General features: G+C 48.4%; 1 protein-coding gene across 1 annotated transcript in view; it reads right to left on the minus strand.

The window, feature by feature from the left end:
• The window catches only part of LOC122367949 (cadherin-87A-like), a 61,451-nt gene extending 53,759 nt beyond the window's left edge, over positions 1-7,692 (minus strand). Inside the window, exons 1-10 of the mRNA XM_043341503.1 lie at positions 7,621-7,692; positions 7,379-7,446; positions 4,712-4,857; positions 4,150-4,259; positions 3,503-3,631; positions 2,939-3,064; positions 2,335-2,475; positions 1,264-1,456; positions 749-861; positions 101-214 (exon numbers count right to left, since the gene is read on the minus strand). Coding sequence (XP_043197438.1) covers positions 101-214; positions 749-861; positions 1,264-1,456; positions 2,335-2,475; positions 2,939-3,064; positions 3,503-3,631; positions 4,150-4,259; positions 4,712-4,856 — 1,071 coding nt within the window. The 5' untranslated portion in view covers position 4,857; positions 7,379-7,446; positions 7,621-7,692. The remainder of the gene's footprint in view (positions 1-100; positions 215-748; positions 862-1,263; positions 1,457-2,334; positions 2,476-2,938; positions 3,065-3,502; positions 3,632-4,149; positions 4,260-4,711; positions 4,858-7,378; positions 7,447-7,620) is intronic.
• Between the last annotated feature and the right edge of the window lie 11,080 nt (positions 7,693-18,772).

The following is an 18,772-nucleotide window of genomic DNA, read 5'->3' on the forward strand; positions in this document are numbered from 1 at the left end:
ATAGTGTTTGTCTATTTCAAACAGCCTGCGGTTAAGGTATACGATACCCCAAACACCCCAAATACGATACTAGACTTCGAAACACCCCCGACTACGATACCTGTTGACTGAAGCGAGGCGGTTCATCATTGGCGTCTCGTACGGTGACCGTAATGTCAGCGGTGGCCTCCGTCAGGGGTCCCCGCAGTCGGCGACCCGACTCCACCTCAACAGCCTGGTGAGGGGGAGGGGGGGGGGGGTCAGAGGTCAGTCGGCGGCCCGACTCCACCTCAACAGCCTGGGGAGGGGGGAGGGGTGGGGAGATCAGAGGTCCCCGCAGTCGGTGGCCCGACTCCATCTCCACAGCCTGGGGAGAGAGGGAGGTCATAACAGAGCCATGAGTATTGAGTATATTAAGGTTCGGATCGAGTTCAGTAAATTAAATGTGGAAAAAATAAAAAACTTTTTAAATAGCAGCAATGTGCATATCTTAAAATACATTATTGATTGTCAAATTCGTTCATTATCAATGAATGTCATGGCAACTTTTCACAAAAGGCAACAAAATGGGTACAATTTCGGACCTGCTACAAACACAAGAAAAGCCAAAGCATTTGACAAAACATGTCATCATCATCATCATTAGCCCATAATAACTAAATACGCACTTACTATAGCAGCAGCAGCTCTAGGCCATTATAAACCTCATCAATTGACACTACCGGTGGTTTCAACTTCCCTAGACTGGCACAGCAATCCACCGACTCACCTTGACTGTGAGATGAATGGCGCCGCCGCGCACCAGATCCGACTCTCGGTCCAGTTTTTTGGCCGTGCTCAGCACGCCCGTCTCCTCGTCCAGCGAGAAAAACTCGCCAGGGTCTGCCAGGGCGAGAAAATGAGGTGTGAATGGTAGGAAGGCTTTGTGATGGATGGGGGTAGGTGTGCGAGCACGAGCATCTTTACGAAATACCATGCGGCAAGATTACTGAAGTCCGTTAGTCGAAGTGCATACTGCAGATACATCTCAGCTTCAGCAGTTCCCAGCAGGCAGACTAGGCAAGGAAACCAACAACTATGAGCAGTAAAATCACACCTCCATCTAGCCTTTATGTCATCCCAATTCATCCTGCTACCCTCTCCGCCTGTCCAGGCTTCTCTCTCCCTCGCTCGTTCCTTTCCATCTCTAATTCTGAACTACCCAATATCCATTTTGAGGATTACGTGTCACACCTTCCTCTATTCCCTTTTTCCCTCCCTCCTTCCCTCCTCCCACTCTCTCACTTTCCACCATCTCGAAGACGACAGGTCGGGCCGCGCCGCTGTCACCGTCGGCCGCCGTCACGGTCAGTACGACCGTACCGATAGCGGCTCCCTCGTCCACAACGGCCGTACGACTGCCTGAGAACGACGGTGGGGAGTTCTGCACGTCCTGAACGCCGATCAGAGCACGGCCGGCGGCGGTGAAACGGCCGTCCTGTGGGCGGGGGGGGGGGGGGTCAGTGAATGAACGAATCGCACGTGGGTGGAAATATGTCCAACGACAAGCTGGGTAAAACAACTGGGTCGATGGTAAAGCTGGATTTCCTAGAGACTAAGCTAAATCACAAACCATGTATTCATGTATGCTTGATACGTCCTTTCCCTACACGCTAACAAAAACAAAACAATGACAAAAGCATGTGCCTCCTCGTCAACATAACCAAACACATCGTCTCCACAAGTATCAATCACGATAATGAAACCTTCCCTCCTTCCCTCTCCTCACATACACCCTTGAAATAGTACCTATAGTTCGTTTTTTTCAAAAGGACGCTGGCTCAAAGTTCAATATCGAATCTCTCACGTGAGTTTTGGCAGCTTCAGTGTCTGGCCAAGAATTTCTTACCGAAAAAATAATCGATTTCAAATTGTGCACGGTAAGTAGCTGGAAATTGTTTCTTTAAAATGAACATACTATGATGACGTCACTGGTGGCAGTAGGCACCCAAATGTCCGTGCAATGGAACAATTGTCAACGAATTTGGGTGAAACTTAGTTTTTCACTGTTGCCGAGCTTATAATCGAGTAAGCGGTTCCGTCCATGATAGTTATACGTTACATTGCAATACATGTTGGACAGCATGACGTCACCACTGGTCTCATATCTGGTTCCAAAACGCACATATGGAAATTATCGGGAAGTAATCACATGTTAAAATTAGTCGACGTTCGATTTTCTCAGGTTCAGTTTTTGCTCGTTTTGCTCGCTAAAACACGTGCTTGTTCGAAAAACATACTTGGAGCCAGCGTCCTTTTGAAAAAACGAACTATAATAACCTTTCCTTACGGCAAATACTTGAGATAAATACATACCGACGCGACCAGCGCCACGCTGATCCTGGGATCTCCGGTCGGTGAGAGTACCAGCGGCCGTTGTAGCACCAGCGAGCCCACGTACAGCTGAGAGGTACTCTCCAGGGCCATCACTGTCAGCAGCTCACAGGCGCCCTCCGACTGGCGGTACACGGAGCAGACACGGCACGAGTCGTGGTTAGGTGGGCCGCCTGGGCCGGTTAGTTGTGAAGGTCGGTAAGTGTATGCAAGGAGTTCGTGCAGTAAGAAGTCATACACTGGTGCGGTAAAAGTTCGGTAATTAGAGTTGCGCAATTTGTAGGGTAAAAGAGTGATCTCAATATTATGAGCATTTATTGCTATATTAAAAACTTCCTTTGTATGTTATAACTTTAACCATCAACTGGATTACCACGCTGACCAGACTCCTTAAACTCACGCAAACACACACATGCATACGGTAATTTGACGCAATCTACTCATTAAAACTATCACAGCTCAATAAAAAATACCTATCAAAATAACCGAAAGAAAAAGGCTAACACCGTCGAAGAGCAAACACACAATAATAAAACTCGACAATCAATACGATACTTCAGACCCCACAGCTTTGTCGCCGACATACCGAGCTTTTCGGGTCACAGGTGACGTTCAGGTTCTCTCCGACCAGGTCGGGGTCAGTGACCTCGATCTTTTTGATGACCGTGCTCCCGACCGGAGCATCTTCGCGTAGTTCGGCTTCGTACAGTGCCTGGGGGCAGGTCAGGGGTCAATGAGGTCAGGGCTGGAGTTAGAGATTATAGCAGCGGTTAAGAGGGATCATGGCAAGGCAGATAGGAAACAATATGGTCAGATGGGTCAGTTAGCGAGGTCGGGGTAGGGGTCAGAGGTCGAGGTAGGGGTCAGAGGTTAGATCAGGGGCTAAAGGGATCATGGCAGGGGCAGAGGTCAAGGTAGGGGTTTGAGTTCAAGACAGCAGTTACAGGCCAGAAATCATGGATCGTCATACTGAGATCTCAACACTTCAACCGCAAGACGTTAGGGTTGAAGCCTCAGTCTGCAGATGCGATTCAACATTACCCCAGCTACTAAGCCGGTGCTGGAAACAAGTCCCTTTTCTAATCTCAAGCAGGACGTCTACAAGCACTGCTGCAAGCACTTTTCACTATTACCCAATCACTTCGCTCACCTTTTTAAACACGGGCTCGTTGTCGTTTTCGTCGACAACGATGACGGTGATGGGCACGGAGACCTTGTTGTTGTCACCGCCCTCCACACGGTCCTCCAGGGTCACCTGGAGCTTCAGCTGGGTGGTCGTCTGTGGATGACAACAAACGTGGTTGACGAGGGTATATATGCCAAGGTGAGTATGAAATGATTTAGAGATGGGATTAAAAACGAGAGTGCGTTACAAGGGTAAGCTGGTAACCAAAGGTTTCTTGTCAATACTTCAAACAACAGTTGCTAGACTTGAAAAACAAATCTGAATTCTCTGACAGTTTTTCCAAAAGCTGCCTGAGATCAGTATTCAGTACCTATGTCGATTATTTCATGCAAGCACATTCAAACAGAGCTTAGATATATAGAACCAATCACACTTCAACAATAGGATTGTCGTTCTTAGTATTATAGCATGAGTTACATGTGTCCTTAAACTTGTCAAATATTACCTCAGGTAGGTACGCGTATTGTGGGTAATTGTACCTGTAGGTAGGTACTCACAAGAGCAATTATGCAAAAAAAAAACAATCAAGCTGGGTTAAATGATTTAAAGCAACCTAACGTTCTACCCTTTCCACATCTCACGCGCTGACAGGTCAGCATCCTCTCTCTCACCTCGTGGTCGATTCGTTTCTGCACCGACACCACGCCGGAGCGCGGGTTGACCTGGAGTACGTCGGTGCCCTCCAGACCATACAGAAGGGGTGAGCCCTCTGGGTCCACTCCTGGGGTCACGATAGGGGTGCGGTTAGGTGATTTAGGTCGGACTCGGAGAATATCCAATGGAATAGCGAAGAAGGGTCGGACAAGCTAGTATGGAGGTCACAACAAAGAAACCAGAAAATTTAGTAGGTACAAAACACTGAGCAGGTAGGTATCACACAATGCATGGGAGAATATCCAATTAAGGAAAAAAGGATAGACACAAAAATGATGCCAATGGCAACAACACAGCAAAAAAAAAAAATCAAAATAGCCAACAAAACAGTGTCAAATATCGACCAAAAGTGACAAATCATCACACTTTATAGCTGAGTGGTGAATATTGGATGAAGCACTTAGCAGAACAAAGTGAAACTTAATGATCTAAGAAAAGGGTGGTACTTACCTACCTAATTGATATTTCATACCATACCTGGCAAGGTCAGTAAGTTGTAGCACACACTGATCCACTCACCTTTTAGGGTGTAGACTTCCTTTCCAACAGGAGTGTTTTCCGAAATCACATGGTAATCCATGTTGGCCTCAAAGCTAGGTGGTTCATTGGCACTTACTGCTGCCATATGGCAGCATATGACCAAAAGTGCCTTCTGTATAAACATTCTGCAAAAACAACATAAGTCATCATAAAGTAATTGGAAGGACCAGTGAAAAAAAAACTAACAACGAGTGCTCAGCTGAACGAGTGCTTAGCGAGATGTAGCTGAATCTCAAGGAGGCACACACAATACAGTTAAAATATCAAAACATCGGTTGAGAACATTTCAGGGCAAATATTTTTGTGATTGCAGTTGTGAGTCGTGAATCATGACCTACTGTTTAACTCCTCTATTTATTCACCTATTTGGGGTTCCCTTGGCCTGAGACTTAAGAGTAGCCAAAATGATAGAGGAACAGGGAGTAGGGAGGGGACCTGCATGGAAACAGCTTGCCTGGTGGATGAGAAACCGGTCACTAGAAAAAAAATACACTTTATGCCGAATATCTCCGGCATAGTGTCAGGATGGTGCGTGCCGAAAATTTCAGCGCACGTGCGGGGTAACTTTGCATGCGCCGAATTCAGTGCATGGCGGCCGCTGAACTTTTCGGTGCAGGGCGGCCGCGGATTTTTTTTTTGCGAATGGCGGTCACAGAATTTAGTCGGCACACTGGTCAATCTAGCAGCAGATTTCGAGAGGGTTCGGGACGAGATGTCCCCGTCCTGGTCATGTGCTCGAACTGGCGAGCTGCTCCGAGGATATTCAGCGGATTGCGGCCACCCAGGTGAGTCATCCACCCTCGGGGCGGAGATGGGTATGGAAGACCTGATTCAACATTGCTGAGCGTCATGAACTAATACTGCAGTGGGTTCCTGACCACTGCGGTAGTGCCCACTGCGGTGCCGAGCGGAATGAGAGCGCGGACGACCTGGCGAAACAAGCGGCCGCCCTGCGCTCCGACGCCCGCTCACTGACCCGGACGGTTCATTGTGCGGCCCCAGCCCTCGCGTCAATGGCGCGACCACTGGTCTGAATCACTGGTATTCAAGCCACTCATTGGGAGCACGCCAGCAGTCCCTGTCCCCGTAGAGGGCCCAGAGGACGCCGTTTCCGTGCACCCGTTGAGGGCGGGGCCCGGGTCACTGGGAGCGTGCCAGCAGTGCCCAGACAAGCAGTGCCCTGCTGCGCTCTGCACCGTGAGCCGAGATAAGGCTGATCTGATATGCCAGGGCAAGTACTGCTCTGGCCCTTGCTGGCGCCCTCCAGCTACAAACACACCACTCGGCGCTCCGGCAATATTTTTGGCCTCGGAATTTCCGGCAAGGGCCTCGTTTCATGGCCAACGCTACAGTATGCTAAGCGTATTGTGGTACCTATTGAGTTTCCGTGGAAATAAAAAACTTATTCAGACGCTCAGCATAGGAGAGCGTCCAAGGCTCTGAAGCGCTCTGTCTGGCTGCTGCCTAGAGCCATGGTCAGTAGAATATGTGCACATGTGCTTTTTATAAAAGTGGCTTAATGTTGACACAATGAAGTACGTCAGGGTAAATATTTACTTTAGGACCGGCACACTTTTTCAAAGGGAAATTTTCGACAATCTTCCATTATTTGACATCCTAAATCAATAAATGATACTTACATGTCACCAAAACTTCAAAAAGTCACACAAAAACTTGATAAAATCCAGCCATCTCACCCCGCGTCACGTAACGTACACCGACGAAATTATACGAATGCGGCGATTAGGATATAAACGTGTTTGCGCAGTTGCCAAAAGGAAAAATGTGTGCATGAAAATGACGTCATAAAAATGGTTAAAAATTGGGAGATATGGGGTAGGATAGCAAATTAAACACGGAAAAAATTATCAGAACATAACCTAACCTTACCTAACCTGACCTACTGATATTTGCCTACCCGGGGAAAAGGAAAAAGTTGCTCGCATGAATAGATTGCAACCAATGGTAGGTCAAATATTTTTAGGTTAAGTGATTGTGCATTAGGCTTCAGGCGAAGGCCTGAAGCCTAATGCACAATCACTTAACCTAAAAATATTTGACCAACCATTGCCTGTAATCTCTCCTAAGGCATTGCCTTCGGCACTGCCGCTGCTTCGCGACGAGAAATTTCATGACGTCACTTTCCTCACAGTTGAATAGCATCGTTAATATGTATTCACTAAACCTTGGAGCGTAGTGCGTGGCCGGGGTGGAGTACGCAGTCGGTGGGGATCTACGGCGGTGACGGTAAATATTGTATTGGTGCATTTAAACTTGTTTGTGCCATGAATGACTATCAGCTATGAAATCAAAAGGTCAAATTATGTCATGTGATATGCTTCTTACTATCACTTGGGGTTCGCGACGAAAGTAAAGGCTGCCGGTCCTAAAGTAAATAAATACTGTACGTCAGTAGCGTAAGGATGTTTTCTAGTCTGGGATGAGAACACATCCAATTGGGAAAGTGAGCCCACAAGTGTCAAATGGATAAGTAGCAAAGAGTGTAGTGATACAAACAGCAGCATTGTCAAGTTGATACACAGCATTCATTCCAGTCATGGGACACAACTTCGTTGAACACGACTGTCACTGTCACTGCTTGATTTAGCAGTGGACTACAACAAATATTAGACTCATATTACTTACCTTAAAATACTTGTCCACTGAATTAACCTTCAATGATTCATCAGTAAAAGACGTCAACCACCGCCAGCCTGAAAAACGAAACACAGCATCAACTCAAAGCCTCGAAATCGAACTAGAACCAAGGCCATAGAACTTGAACTGGAACAGAACTGTGGTAACACAATCGCATCAGCATAAAGATATCAACGCAAGCCTGCTTGATCCCGACATAAAAACAACTACCTTGACCAGTACCTACTCACCTTTTAATTTGATAAATGGGTCCCTGAATATCCCCTTAGCCTTTCAAGGATACGCGGCCTAAAATATTTCCCTTCACTTTACCAACGTAAGCAACTGTGTGGCCTTCAAAAAGTTTGAGTTGCATGATCAAAAGCAGAAAACATTCAATGCTATGCTTCGAAAAATAATCATGCTATCAAACACAAATACACCGCTTTTTGTCGCAGCTGCGCCAGAAACCCCAAATGGAGCGTCAATGACCTCGGGACGGGTACGGACCGGTCACACGGGTCCCGTTAGTCGGTCATCCCACGGGAGAGGGGAGGGGAGGGGTGCGGTGCGGGTGCAAGATTCCAACGTTTCACGCATGCTAATCCCGCGGGTCCACTTCATTTGTTTTTGTTCAGAGGCCTTGTATGAAACGGTTCGGAGTGGTCTGTGGGATAGAAGGGACATTTCCATCTTTTTATTCTATTTTACAGAATGTATGCGAAATTGAAGAAACATTCACATAAGAGCGCCTTGCATCTCCATTATGCTATGCACATCAGCGTCAACAATCCGCTCCTTCAACGACCAAGCCCTCCATTCAGTCGACCTTGCATTCAGTCTTGCTTGCGAAGGTCTTCAACCAATCTGAGACAGGGCGACATCTATTCACGAACGGAATTATAGTTACGGTCACAGATGACGCTAAGAGCTTCACTTTGTAATGTTTTGTATGCATTATTGTAATGCTCGGGAGAAAGGGTTGCACGCTAGCAAATTTCTGAGCGGGCTTGTTCTTCTTATTCCAGCATCATGAATGAGCATTGAGCAACATACGCCTGCAGGTACATTTTTTTTCGCGGACAAAGGTACACATTGCACTAGGTTAGGACATAGTACGAGTACGCAGGTACGCCAATATTCGCTACGGTCAGGTGGGCCGTGAGGGTAACCGCCAGCCCGGAAAGAGGGCGTGAGGGGATCATTTGTCCGAGGATGGTGCCAGGACGGATGACGAAAATGTAGATAAAGATGGTTCGTTAAAAGTAGTCATCAGATGATCAGATGATGCGTTTTGCTCGGCTGCAAGCCAAAAATAGATCCTAAGGTAGGTACAGTGGGTCTATTTAAGATCTCCAGAGCCACCACGTGGCGCTACGGTCGGGGTAGGGCGAGTCCAAATCCCGAGGGAAGTGAGGTCACCGGTCATTGTGGGGGAAGGAGGAAGGGGGGGGGGTGACGCGGTATCACGGCGCATGGGGCGTGCGTAGCGCCGGGAGTGGGCCACCCAGGGCCGCCCGCCACTGCGCCGAGGCTGAGGGGAGGGGATGATGGTTGCGGGTGCGTTCACTCCGGTATGGTGGTATCCTGTTCATGTGGAACCGGCAAGAACGCGACTGAAGGGAATCATTATCTCAAACAAACGGGCAAGCCAGAGGCAGCGTCAGTTCCAGCCAAAATGTTGAACAATGATAATTGAAACAATCTAGGACGTATTCATAGCCTGCAACTTTTCAGTCGATAGCTGCATGATGCTTTTCATGATGCATGATGAGGCTTTTCTAAACTGTTATTTGAGTTAGACATTTTTCATTTGGCACGTTCAGTTTTGGTGGGTTTTATCGGGTCGAAAAGAATCAGAAAAGAAAAAAGAGTTGAAATGGCTCCAGAAAAATGGCCAAAAATATTTTCCTAAAAAATTAAACTTAGCTAAACGTTTATAAGCGATAATTTTGACTTTTGGGGAGGATATTGGGGAAAGATATTGGGGAAAGATGTCATCGTGCTTAGCTGTGTTGCAGTGGAAGGAAAGAAGGAAAGGTTTTGGTTGTGTCTAGATAAAACCAGACCCGGGAGTGGGGCTCGAACTCACGACATCGCGTTCAGCTCACAGGTTACCCAACCTCAACGCTACGAGCACCTATCGCCCTGCGCAGCTTGCTCAGTGTTTCGGCTAAAGTTCGGCCAAAGTGTCTGACGTCTGTCAATGTCACGGACTCACGAGGCGAAACCCCAAGGTAAATGTCCGTCCCGGTAGCTCGGTCGGTAGAGCGTTGGACTCCATGTGCCATGTGGTGAAGGCGCACGTCCCGGTTGCAAAAGCCCGGGTTCGAAACACGACGTGTGCTTGACGTTTTTAAGCCTCTTGACGGGTATGGTTGTGGTTGGTGGCAGGCCGCTGCCAGGCGAAGTCAGCGAGGGGACCGGCCGTGCGCGGCTGTGTTCGCACGTTAAAATTTGGACTCTAAACCACAGACTATTTTGCCATAGACTATACCTCAAAACCATAGTCTGCAATAGACCAGGAATTGCTTGATCGGAGGGTAGATGGCAGGTTTCAACGCTTAACAAGCTCAGCTTAGGGGGGATTCTGTCCTTGTGATTCCTTCCATTCAAAAGGTTCGGGCCAAATTTATATTAAAAAAGGGGGAGCCGAACCAGGTTGGGCCGAGTTGAACCAGGCTGGACCGGGGTCATAGATGCAATCATGGTCAGACAAAACAGAAGTTAATTTCGGGTCAAATATTTTTATTAACTGATCTTATTGTTTTTTAGCTTACACGTAAAATTACTTTTAGCTTTTTATAACTCGAGACTTCATGCACAGAAATGTGGCGTTCGTCCACTTTTCCTCATCGTCTCTTAGCGACTTGATTTCATGTGGTGGCGGAACGGGGGGGAGGGGGGCATCGGGGCACCGTGCCCCCGTTTGATTTTGGCATTTTAACATTAGCCCTATGGGCGTTGCATGGAAAGAATGGGACCAAAAGTCGGCAGTGCCCCCACTTCATTAAATGTGTTCCGCCGCCACTGCTTGATTTGACCCTAAAGGCGTCTTACCAGCAAAAAAAAAACCTGCGTTATACCTAAATATTTGCCCAAGGGCTCTCTACGCAAGAAACGCCAGCCGGTCAAAAAACTGGCGAACGAATACGATCTCTCTAGTGCTTGAATTATATTCAATGAAAATTTCAGGACACATAAATACCTAATCTTAGTCCTTATAGCTAGGCGCTCGGAGCATTCGCTAGCATTCCATTGCCAGCTGCATTATCAACGCCACATTTGCATTACTCTGGGTGCATCATAAGTAACAGATAGGTGAACCGGCCACAGCAAAACCATGCCTCATTATCCTTTCCTTCCAAGCTGCCAAGCTAACCGGCCGCCCGGCCCACCACCGCGATATGGAACAACACTGGAGTGCCCCATTTGCCTACGGCAGTGCCCCACCGCGCCGGGGCTGTTTGACAGGTCACCCGCACCGTGACCTCGCCAACCGCCCCCCCCCTCCCCGCCCACCTCCCCATCGGGCCCAGCTCGGTAGTGACCTCTCCTTGAATTTGACATGGACTCGACTAAGGCTCAACGCCATCTAGTTACGTCTGGAGATCCTAATAAGATCCACTGTACATACATAGCTAGAGCTAATCTGCGAGTAATGTTAGACGGCACGGCACTGTTCCGTGCCGATCTCCTTCTCCGTGCACGGAGGCCCTGAAACAATAAAGATGCCAACAATGCTGAAAAAGATGACGGCGCATTCTGTAAGCGGCGACTGACGTCCAATGTCCAATATCTGGCGCAGCGGCTTGGCTCCGGTCATTGAACTGGCGGTTCGGGCTGGAGTCTCGACTCCCGTGCCAGCGGTGCCAGCCGACAGCTCTATGGTCAAGGCCAAGGTGAGTCCAACAGGTGCCGACACCTGTGCCGGTCTGAGCTGATTCGAGAACAGCGACGGAACTTGAATTGCAGTGTTGTAATGAGCGTTATAAAGGGGACGAAATATGAGCGTTAAATGGGGACAATAGCTGTTGACCATTATAACGAGGACAAAAAATGAGCGTTGTAATGGGGACAGTAGTTGTTGAACATTAAGATAACTAGGACAAGAGTTACGCATTATAATGGGGACAATAATTGAGCACTCTAACGTGGAAAAGAGCAGAACGTTATAACGGGCTAGGCTAATCCGTTTAAGCGCTCTGCCCTTTTTCTATAACCCGGTTAGCTGAGCGTTACTATAATGAGCGCTATTTGACAGAAAAAAAATCCTTCAATGAAATGGAAACGGGTGTCGGGTCTTGTGTAATTTGTGTCGTCCGAACCAAACGCTACCTAATGGTCTGCCTCTCTCTCTCTCTCTCTCTCTCTCTCTCTCTCTCTCTCTCTCTCTCTCTCTCTCTCTCTCTCTCTCTCTCTCTCTCTCTCTCTCTCTCTCTCTCTCTCTCTCTCTCTCTCTCTCTCTCTCTCTCTCTATCTCTCGCTCTCTCCCTCTCCCCCCTCTCTCTCTCTCTCTCCCCCCCCTCTCTCTCTCTCTCTCTCTTCCTCTGCTCACTTTGGATTCCCCTCCCGTTTCGATCTGAGCGATATAGCGTTTCACAGAGGCGATGGAGCGGACTAAAACGCAAATCACGAAGGGGTCATCAAATGTTTTGCTGCTGTCCCGGAAAGCATGATAAAGTGTGCGTAGTCATGGCCCGTAGTCACTAGTCATGGCCATGTATATGCAATTATGTATACCTATCGAGCTCCCCTAAAATTTCCATAAATTACGAAGATCCTACTGTACCTATTTCTGGGCATGGATTGGCGTTAACTTTAACCCGCGCCGGGCCGGGGTTGAACACCCCCCTGCGGTTTTTCGCAGATATCTCAAAAACGGCGGCGCTCTGCGCCGCCTTTTTTGGCACACCTCGCATCTTTTCCGCACATCTTGTGAGAATTTCAGACCCAGGTCGCCTTAGGTCAGGTCACCAGGTCACGCCAAGTGGCCTCACCTCACAAAAAAATAAGAATGCTCGTCGTAGCTACACTGATTGATCGATTGCCTTGAAACCTTTAGCGATTCATAAGGGCAGCATTATCTATAAAATGTATATCTCGGAGTTTCGATATCCGTGACCTAAGGTCAGGTCAATTTTGCGGCCTCTCCATTATAAGTCAATGGGAGAAAATTGAAAAGCGTCTGTTTGCACGAACGCTATTCTAGACACTCTCAAACATCGAGATGTAGGTAAAATTGACACACTGAACCGGAAAATGGCAACTGCGACCCCTCGTTATGTCCCCGAGGTCATCTCAGGTCACGAACAGAATATAACAGTTTTTTCGCTAATAACTTCTGATAGAGGCCTGCTAGAGCGCTGAAAACACCTTAGATGTGTTCGGCTCGACGTTGCGGATCGACTGATATGCAACATGACCTTTTTTGGTCGGGTCATGACCTTGACCAGAGGTCAGATTTTCAAGTTGACCTTTCAAGGTCAAATTATAGTTCATTCGACGCGTCTCGACGAGAGGAACACGATGCTGGCAAAAGTAATGTCATGGCGTTTTTTAGTCAAAAGTTATCGCCGAAAAAACGCTTTTCGTAAAAACGGCTATTTTTGGAGTTTTTGCTCTCTGGAGGCTAAACGTTGACCTGAGGTCAAATCTGAGAACATTGCTCAGAAAGGTCTGTAAAAGGGATATCGAATGCGCTTTTCCGCAGCGCTGTAGCTCTATCGGTTCTCGAGATAGCCGTGGGCAGTTTCTAAAATGTTGAAATAGTCAACATTTTACCTACCTTTGGTGACCTCTGGTAACCTGACCGTTGACCTGACCCAAAAAAAAATACCGGAATGTTTTCGTCCTTATTTTGGACGTTCTTTCGATTGCCGCTTACCGCGTGTCGCTACGTGGCCCAGGAGCCGAGTTAGAAGAGGGGGGGGGGGGTGTTCAGACCCCCCCCCCGGCCCGGTGCGGAATCTCAGAGCACCGGCCCGGCACGGGTTAAATTGTCATTTCTCTCAGGCCTCAGCAATGAAAATACATACCTAATGCGAAATAATGTTAGCTTTTACTGACTGGTAAAAGTGCAACACTCATCTCACTGCGCGATTTTTTTCCCTTTTTCTTGACAAAACCGAGAATAATTTGAAGGTTATGCAATGCATCGATCAGTGATAACATAGCTGAATAACTAAATCACGGAAATCATGACTCAGAGACGTGCAATGCTTCACACTTTGCTCCACAACATTGCTCACCACGCATGATTGACGTACGTAATTAATGTTTGCATATTTGGCACTCTCCATCTCCTGGACACTGTCCTCTCCTCCGGTAATAGGACATCCGAGACGGTTTTACTGTTTCGCGTCCGTTTCGGAACCCATGTAGTGTCCGTTTGCACCACATACCTACATGTAATAGCTGTTCCGTGAGTTCAGTTGTGGTTGACAGTGGCGGCGGAACACCTCCAATTAAGGGGGGGGGGGCACTGGCGACTTTTGGTCCCGATTCTTTCCATGCATCCCCCATAGGGCTAATGTTAAAATGTCAAATCAAAAGAGGGCACGGTGCACTGGTGCCCCCCCCCCCCCCCCCCGTTCCGTCGCCTATGGCGGTCGAGTCACCCTCTTTTGGAAAACAGCACATCGCTCCCATCTGTTAGCACACGAAAAACCCAGTAAAAGTATGAGTTGAATTAATGATCACATCCGACTCTTCCAAGGGATAATAATTACACCTATGATGATTAATGATGCGCTGGTGCCAGGCCCACACGATGGAACCACAGCAGTGAATGATTTATTTGCCATGTGACAGTCTGACTGATGCAAAAAAAAAACGTAAAATATGCCATTTGGAAGCACGATGTTTAGCGATGCAAAGGTCGTTCGAATTATCAAGCCGGACTTGACTTCCGCGGGCATGCTGTCAACCGGTAAGCAGTTCACGGCTAGAATTGTCCATGTTAGATCTAGCTTGTTTTGATTAACCATTGAGGAAGTTGAAGATAAGATTCTTCGCCGTCTCAACTTCCATTTATCTACGACATCGGCCACAGGACATGTTCATCCCCGACGCATTTACATTCGACTGGAAAATCCAAGGATGGTCAATAAATCAAGAGTCTCTCGTTGCGTTTTATGCCTTTCCCTCAAAAAGCATGATAAACAGAAATATGATCCCACCATTGCTGACTTTCGAACCCTCTGTCACGCACAGCAGATTGATGCTGATTAATATACCGTCAGCCAACTTTCACAATCCTTTCCATTTTTCAACTGAACCACTTTACTGGGCGGTAGATGCATAATTTTTGGCAATAATAAGTTTCTTCCATGCTCCAAAAAGGCACGACAGACTCACCATGGCTTTCTCGAATTACACCAAATTAGAGAACTAGAGAAGAGTGTTGGAGATCTAAAATGTGACTCAGCATATGTGACGCTGGAGCCACTGGAGCAGGTCTCAGCAGAGCACCATTAGTAGGTATGTACAGTGTACACTGTACAGTGTACATACATACATCAGCAATCATATTATCCACTTCTCCGCCCATCACAGGTAGGGCGGATAATTCGCTGGAAAAAACTCATTCGTGCTCAAATACGGAAACGAATCAGTGAATGGAATTACAGCTCCGTTACCTGGAAATACGCCGCGGGTTCGTGGGTTCACCGTGACGCAGCTCAGCCATGACTCTGGCCCTGTTTCGCTTCGAGCGGACATAGAGTCAGTCCTATAATGGGTACTTGGTGAGGCGAAAATTCAAAGCATGAGCGATCGGCCGGTCCTTGTCATGCTTTTGACGCCTTCGGCTTCTGGCGGTACATTTTAGAAGTTAGAACTATTGGTCAGGTGGATGAAAAGAGAGATTAAGTGCCTTCAGTTTTGCGCTAACAAGATGCATAAAAGCGGATTACGGCGAACTACGGCATCCTCGTTTTAACGACTATCATCAAACAATTGCATGGCCGGGTCCCACATAACTGACCTATCCCTTTCTCAAGACGGGGATTGTCAAGACATGATACTTTGCGGGAACTTGTCTATGAGGCCAAGTCACACGTGGCCGAGTTATCAGCAGTGGTAAAAATAAAGAATATTATCCAAGGAAAACCTAGGCCGATTCAGAATTGGCGGCTGTGGTTAGCATAACGAACTCCCGATAGCCCACCTCGCTAGGCTCGTGCAACAGGAACCCAACAGGTTAGCAGATACTCATGAATAATTTAGACATAAAATGAGATCGGGCTCGTTGTTTATCCCGACGGTTGATAAAAAGTCAACGGGCTCATCAGCTCCTTGGTACAGCACAATCAACTTCAACAAATAAACACTTAACATTGTCTGCAAATATGATCTATGTTGCGGTGCCGTGCAAGTAACTTGTAGGTACATGCGACATGTTAATTAAGTACATGGTTCGAATCAGCCACGGCCCGTGCTTATGCAGCGACGTGGGCGATTGATTTGCCCAATCGCACACCACTGCTCTAGACACTCTGACCCCTAGCAGCGGGGCTGCCCGGTGGCAGTGCCCGCTTCCCAAACCCGGGGTATACTGAATTAGGTCCCAAACCACCCACTCACAACAGCGACTGCAGGCGATGACGCACAACTCCCACCGAGCAGGTGAGCCGTGAACCGCAGCAGCCAAAGTGATTTAGCATTCGTTATGCTGGTGGAGAGGATGATTTGTGTTTCGTCACGTGATGTACGGATAGATCGTGCTTCCGAGCTGTGAGAAATGTATCCACGCGAAGATGAATGTCATGACACATCGTTTATTTATTTATTTGTACTACCGCGAGGAGAATTCAGTGCGAGTGCCGACTTGGGAAAAAATGCGTAAATAACAATTGACTATACGTATGCACTATGCACTGACTCATGACTGGATGAGGCAAATAAAACCAACTGTTAGCATGATAAACGGACATTTTTTTTTCATTTGAATGGACCGTGGTACTGTTCACCAGAAGCCGAGTTATTGCTTTGCCAGTTTCAGCTAATATCATTCAGTCATAACTCATATCCAGGAAAGCGGAGCCGGAGCCGGAGCCGGAGGGCGGAGCCGGAGGGCGGAGCCGCCGGCACTTTTTTGCTGGAGCCGGAGCCGGAGCCCTCAAAGAAGGGGCCGACTCCGGCTCTTTTTTCTAAGGAAAAAATAATTGACCTAGTTCGGTTTGACAGTACAAGGCATGTGGTACGTAAACACGTGGTACGTCGCATGGGCAATGTGAATGGAAAAAGCTGATTACGTATCTCCAGTGTCCCACAGTATGCAATCAACCTCCAGTCTGCTCCTCCCTCCCCACGTCTACTGCATCCCCAGAACCCAAGGACCGGTCATCAGGTGACGGCCATTGTTTTGAAGCCAGTGCAGTGGACTGCGACTTCCACCCGTATTTAATTGATCGCGTAGGGGACGTACTGAATCGGAACTCGCAGCCGGAGCCGGAGCCGGAGCCGGAGCCGGAGCCGCGGGAGCCGGACCATTTCACTCGGAGCCGGAGCAGGAGCCGGAGGGGAGCCGGAGCTGGAGCCGGAGCCGCGGGAGCCGGACCATTTCACTCGGAGCCGGAGCCGGAGCCGGAGCCGGAGCTGGAGCCGGAGCCACCATGACATTTCACCCGGAGCCGGAGCCGGAGCCAGAACCGATTTTTTCTTCTCCGGAGCCGGAGCCGCCTAAAATGTCCACGGCGCCGCATCCCTGGTCATATCGGCCTTATTTTACCAATCACATGCGCATGAAGCGGTTCAACGAGCTAATCAAGTCATTTCGTTATGGAAGAAATCACGTGGCAACGAAGTGACTTGGCTTCAGGAATTCAACAGATAATTTTGCTGTCGTGAAAAACATGCTGTTGATAGATGTTTTGTAGGCATGATGCTCGTAAGAACAAAACTAGCCCACGCTCGGTGAACAGCTCTAACCTCTCCTGGCTCCTGCACCAGGTAAATCAGTGCCCTATCATGTTGAAGCGTCCTAACTCAAATTCTTCTTTCTTACCCACGGGCCCAATACCGCAACTTCCGAAAACAAATTGCAAGTGCCGATCAAATTTCAGAAATTCAAACAAACATACTAAGCAAACAAACTAACAGAGCCCCTGCCATCCATATAATTTATCAGGGGAAAACGACCAATGACCTATTCCACTAAATGGAAACTGTCACCGTTGTGTGTGTGTGTGTGCGCGTGTGTCGAGGCTGTGACCGATAAGTGACCATACGCTCAGGGGCGGACGGCCGGTCACTGAGGCCCGTATCCGCTCAGTCCTGGATCCGCTCTAGCCCGTATCCACTCTAGCCCGGATCCGCTCTGGCTCGGATCCGCTCTGGCTCGGATTCGCTCAGTCTCGGGTCCACTCTAGCCCGCCGCACCGGCCCAGTTCCGGGCAGTTCCGGCCCAGTTCCGGCCCAGTTCCGGGCAGTGTTTCACGGCCGCTGCTACTGCACCCTGGCAGCGCATTTCTCGAGCTGACGTCACAGATTGTGGTAATGTTGAAGATACCAGTTTGTTGATGTCTCCATGGAAACCCAATTCGACACGTGTGCTGGCAGCGCGCTGGCAGCGGCCGTGAAAGAGTCCGCTGGTGCCCAGGTCCGCTCTAAAGCGCACTGTGGAGACCCGTTACGAGAGCCGCCAATTTGGCGCTGCGGCGGCCGGCGGCGGCGGCAGCGTGCAGTGCAGAGGCAGGTCATCAACCTGCTCATGCAATTTGCAGGATTATTTTAGCTATGCGTACTCGCTGCAGTTGTAGAGGGCGGCTTTATGTCGTTCTGTCATGCTCTGCTGATTTCGGCTAAGGCGCATGACCGGTTAGAATCGGTCAGCGGAGGGACGAGAGGCACAAAGGCGGGTTCAGACGAGCTAGAGGGAGGAAAAGCGGGAGGGTATTGGGGTTCAGTTGATGATTGGATGCTCAGGTTTTATCCAAGCATTTTTCATCCATTTTAACGAATTCATTCATTTTGTCATACTTTATTTCATGCTCATTTTTCATGACGCGTCATGTTTTGAATCGGGTCTGTAAAGGTCTTGCCCCACACACATTTCCCCGCAGCCGTCAAAGACAAGGCAGGAGTGAGCACCGAGCAGTGACATCAACCACCCTCTGTAGGGGAGGACATTGGTAGCCTGCCCGTAAGTCCAAACTGCTACCGTCACGGCATTTGACCGTGATTTCAGCTGCAGCGGACAACAGAACGACCGGCATGCCATTCATCTCTCAGACCAGGTCAGGTCAGGTGTTAGGTCAAGAAGTAGACACAACTACCGCTAGGAGTTCGAAAAGGATGTAGATTATGTAGGTATGTTCAATGTCATTTATGGTTTGACTGAATGTCAGTGGAACGTGCTGGGGATTGAAGCACTGAACGTGTCACCAAACACATAAGAAC

The sequence above is a fragment of the Amphibalanus amphitrite genome, unplaced genomic scaffold (genome assembly GCF_019059575.1).
Source record: "Amphibalanus amphitrite isolate SeventyFive unplaced genomic scaffold, NRLGWU_Aamphi_draft 000910F_arrow, whole genome shotgun sequence".
NCBI lineage: Eukaryota > Metazoa > Arthropoda > Thecostraca > Balanomorpha > Balanidae > Amphibalanus > Amphibalanus amphitrite.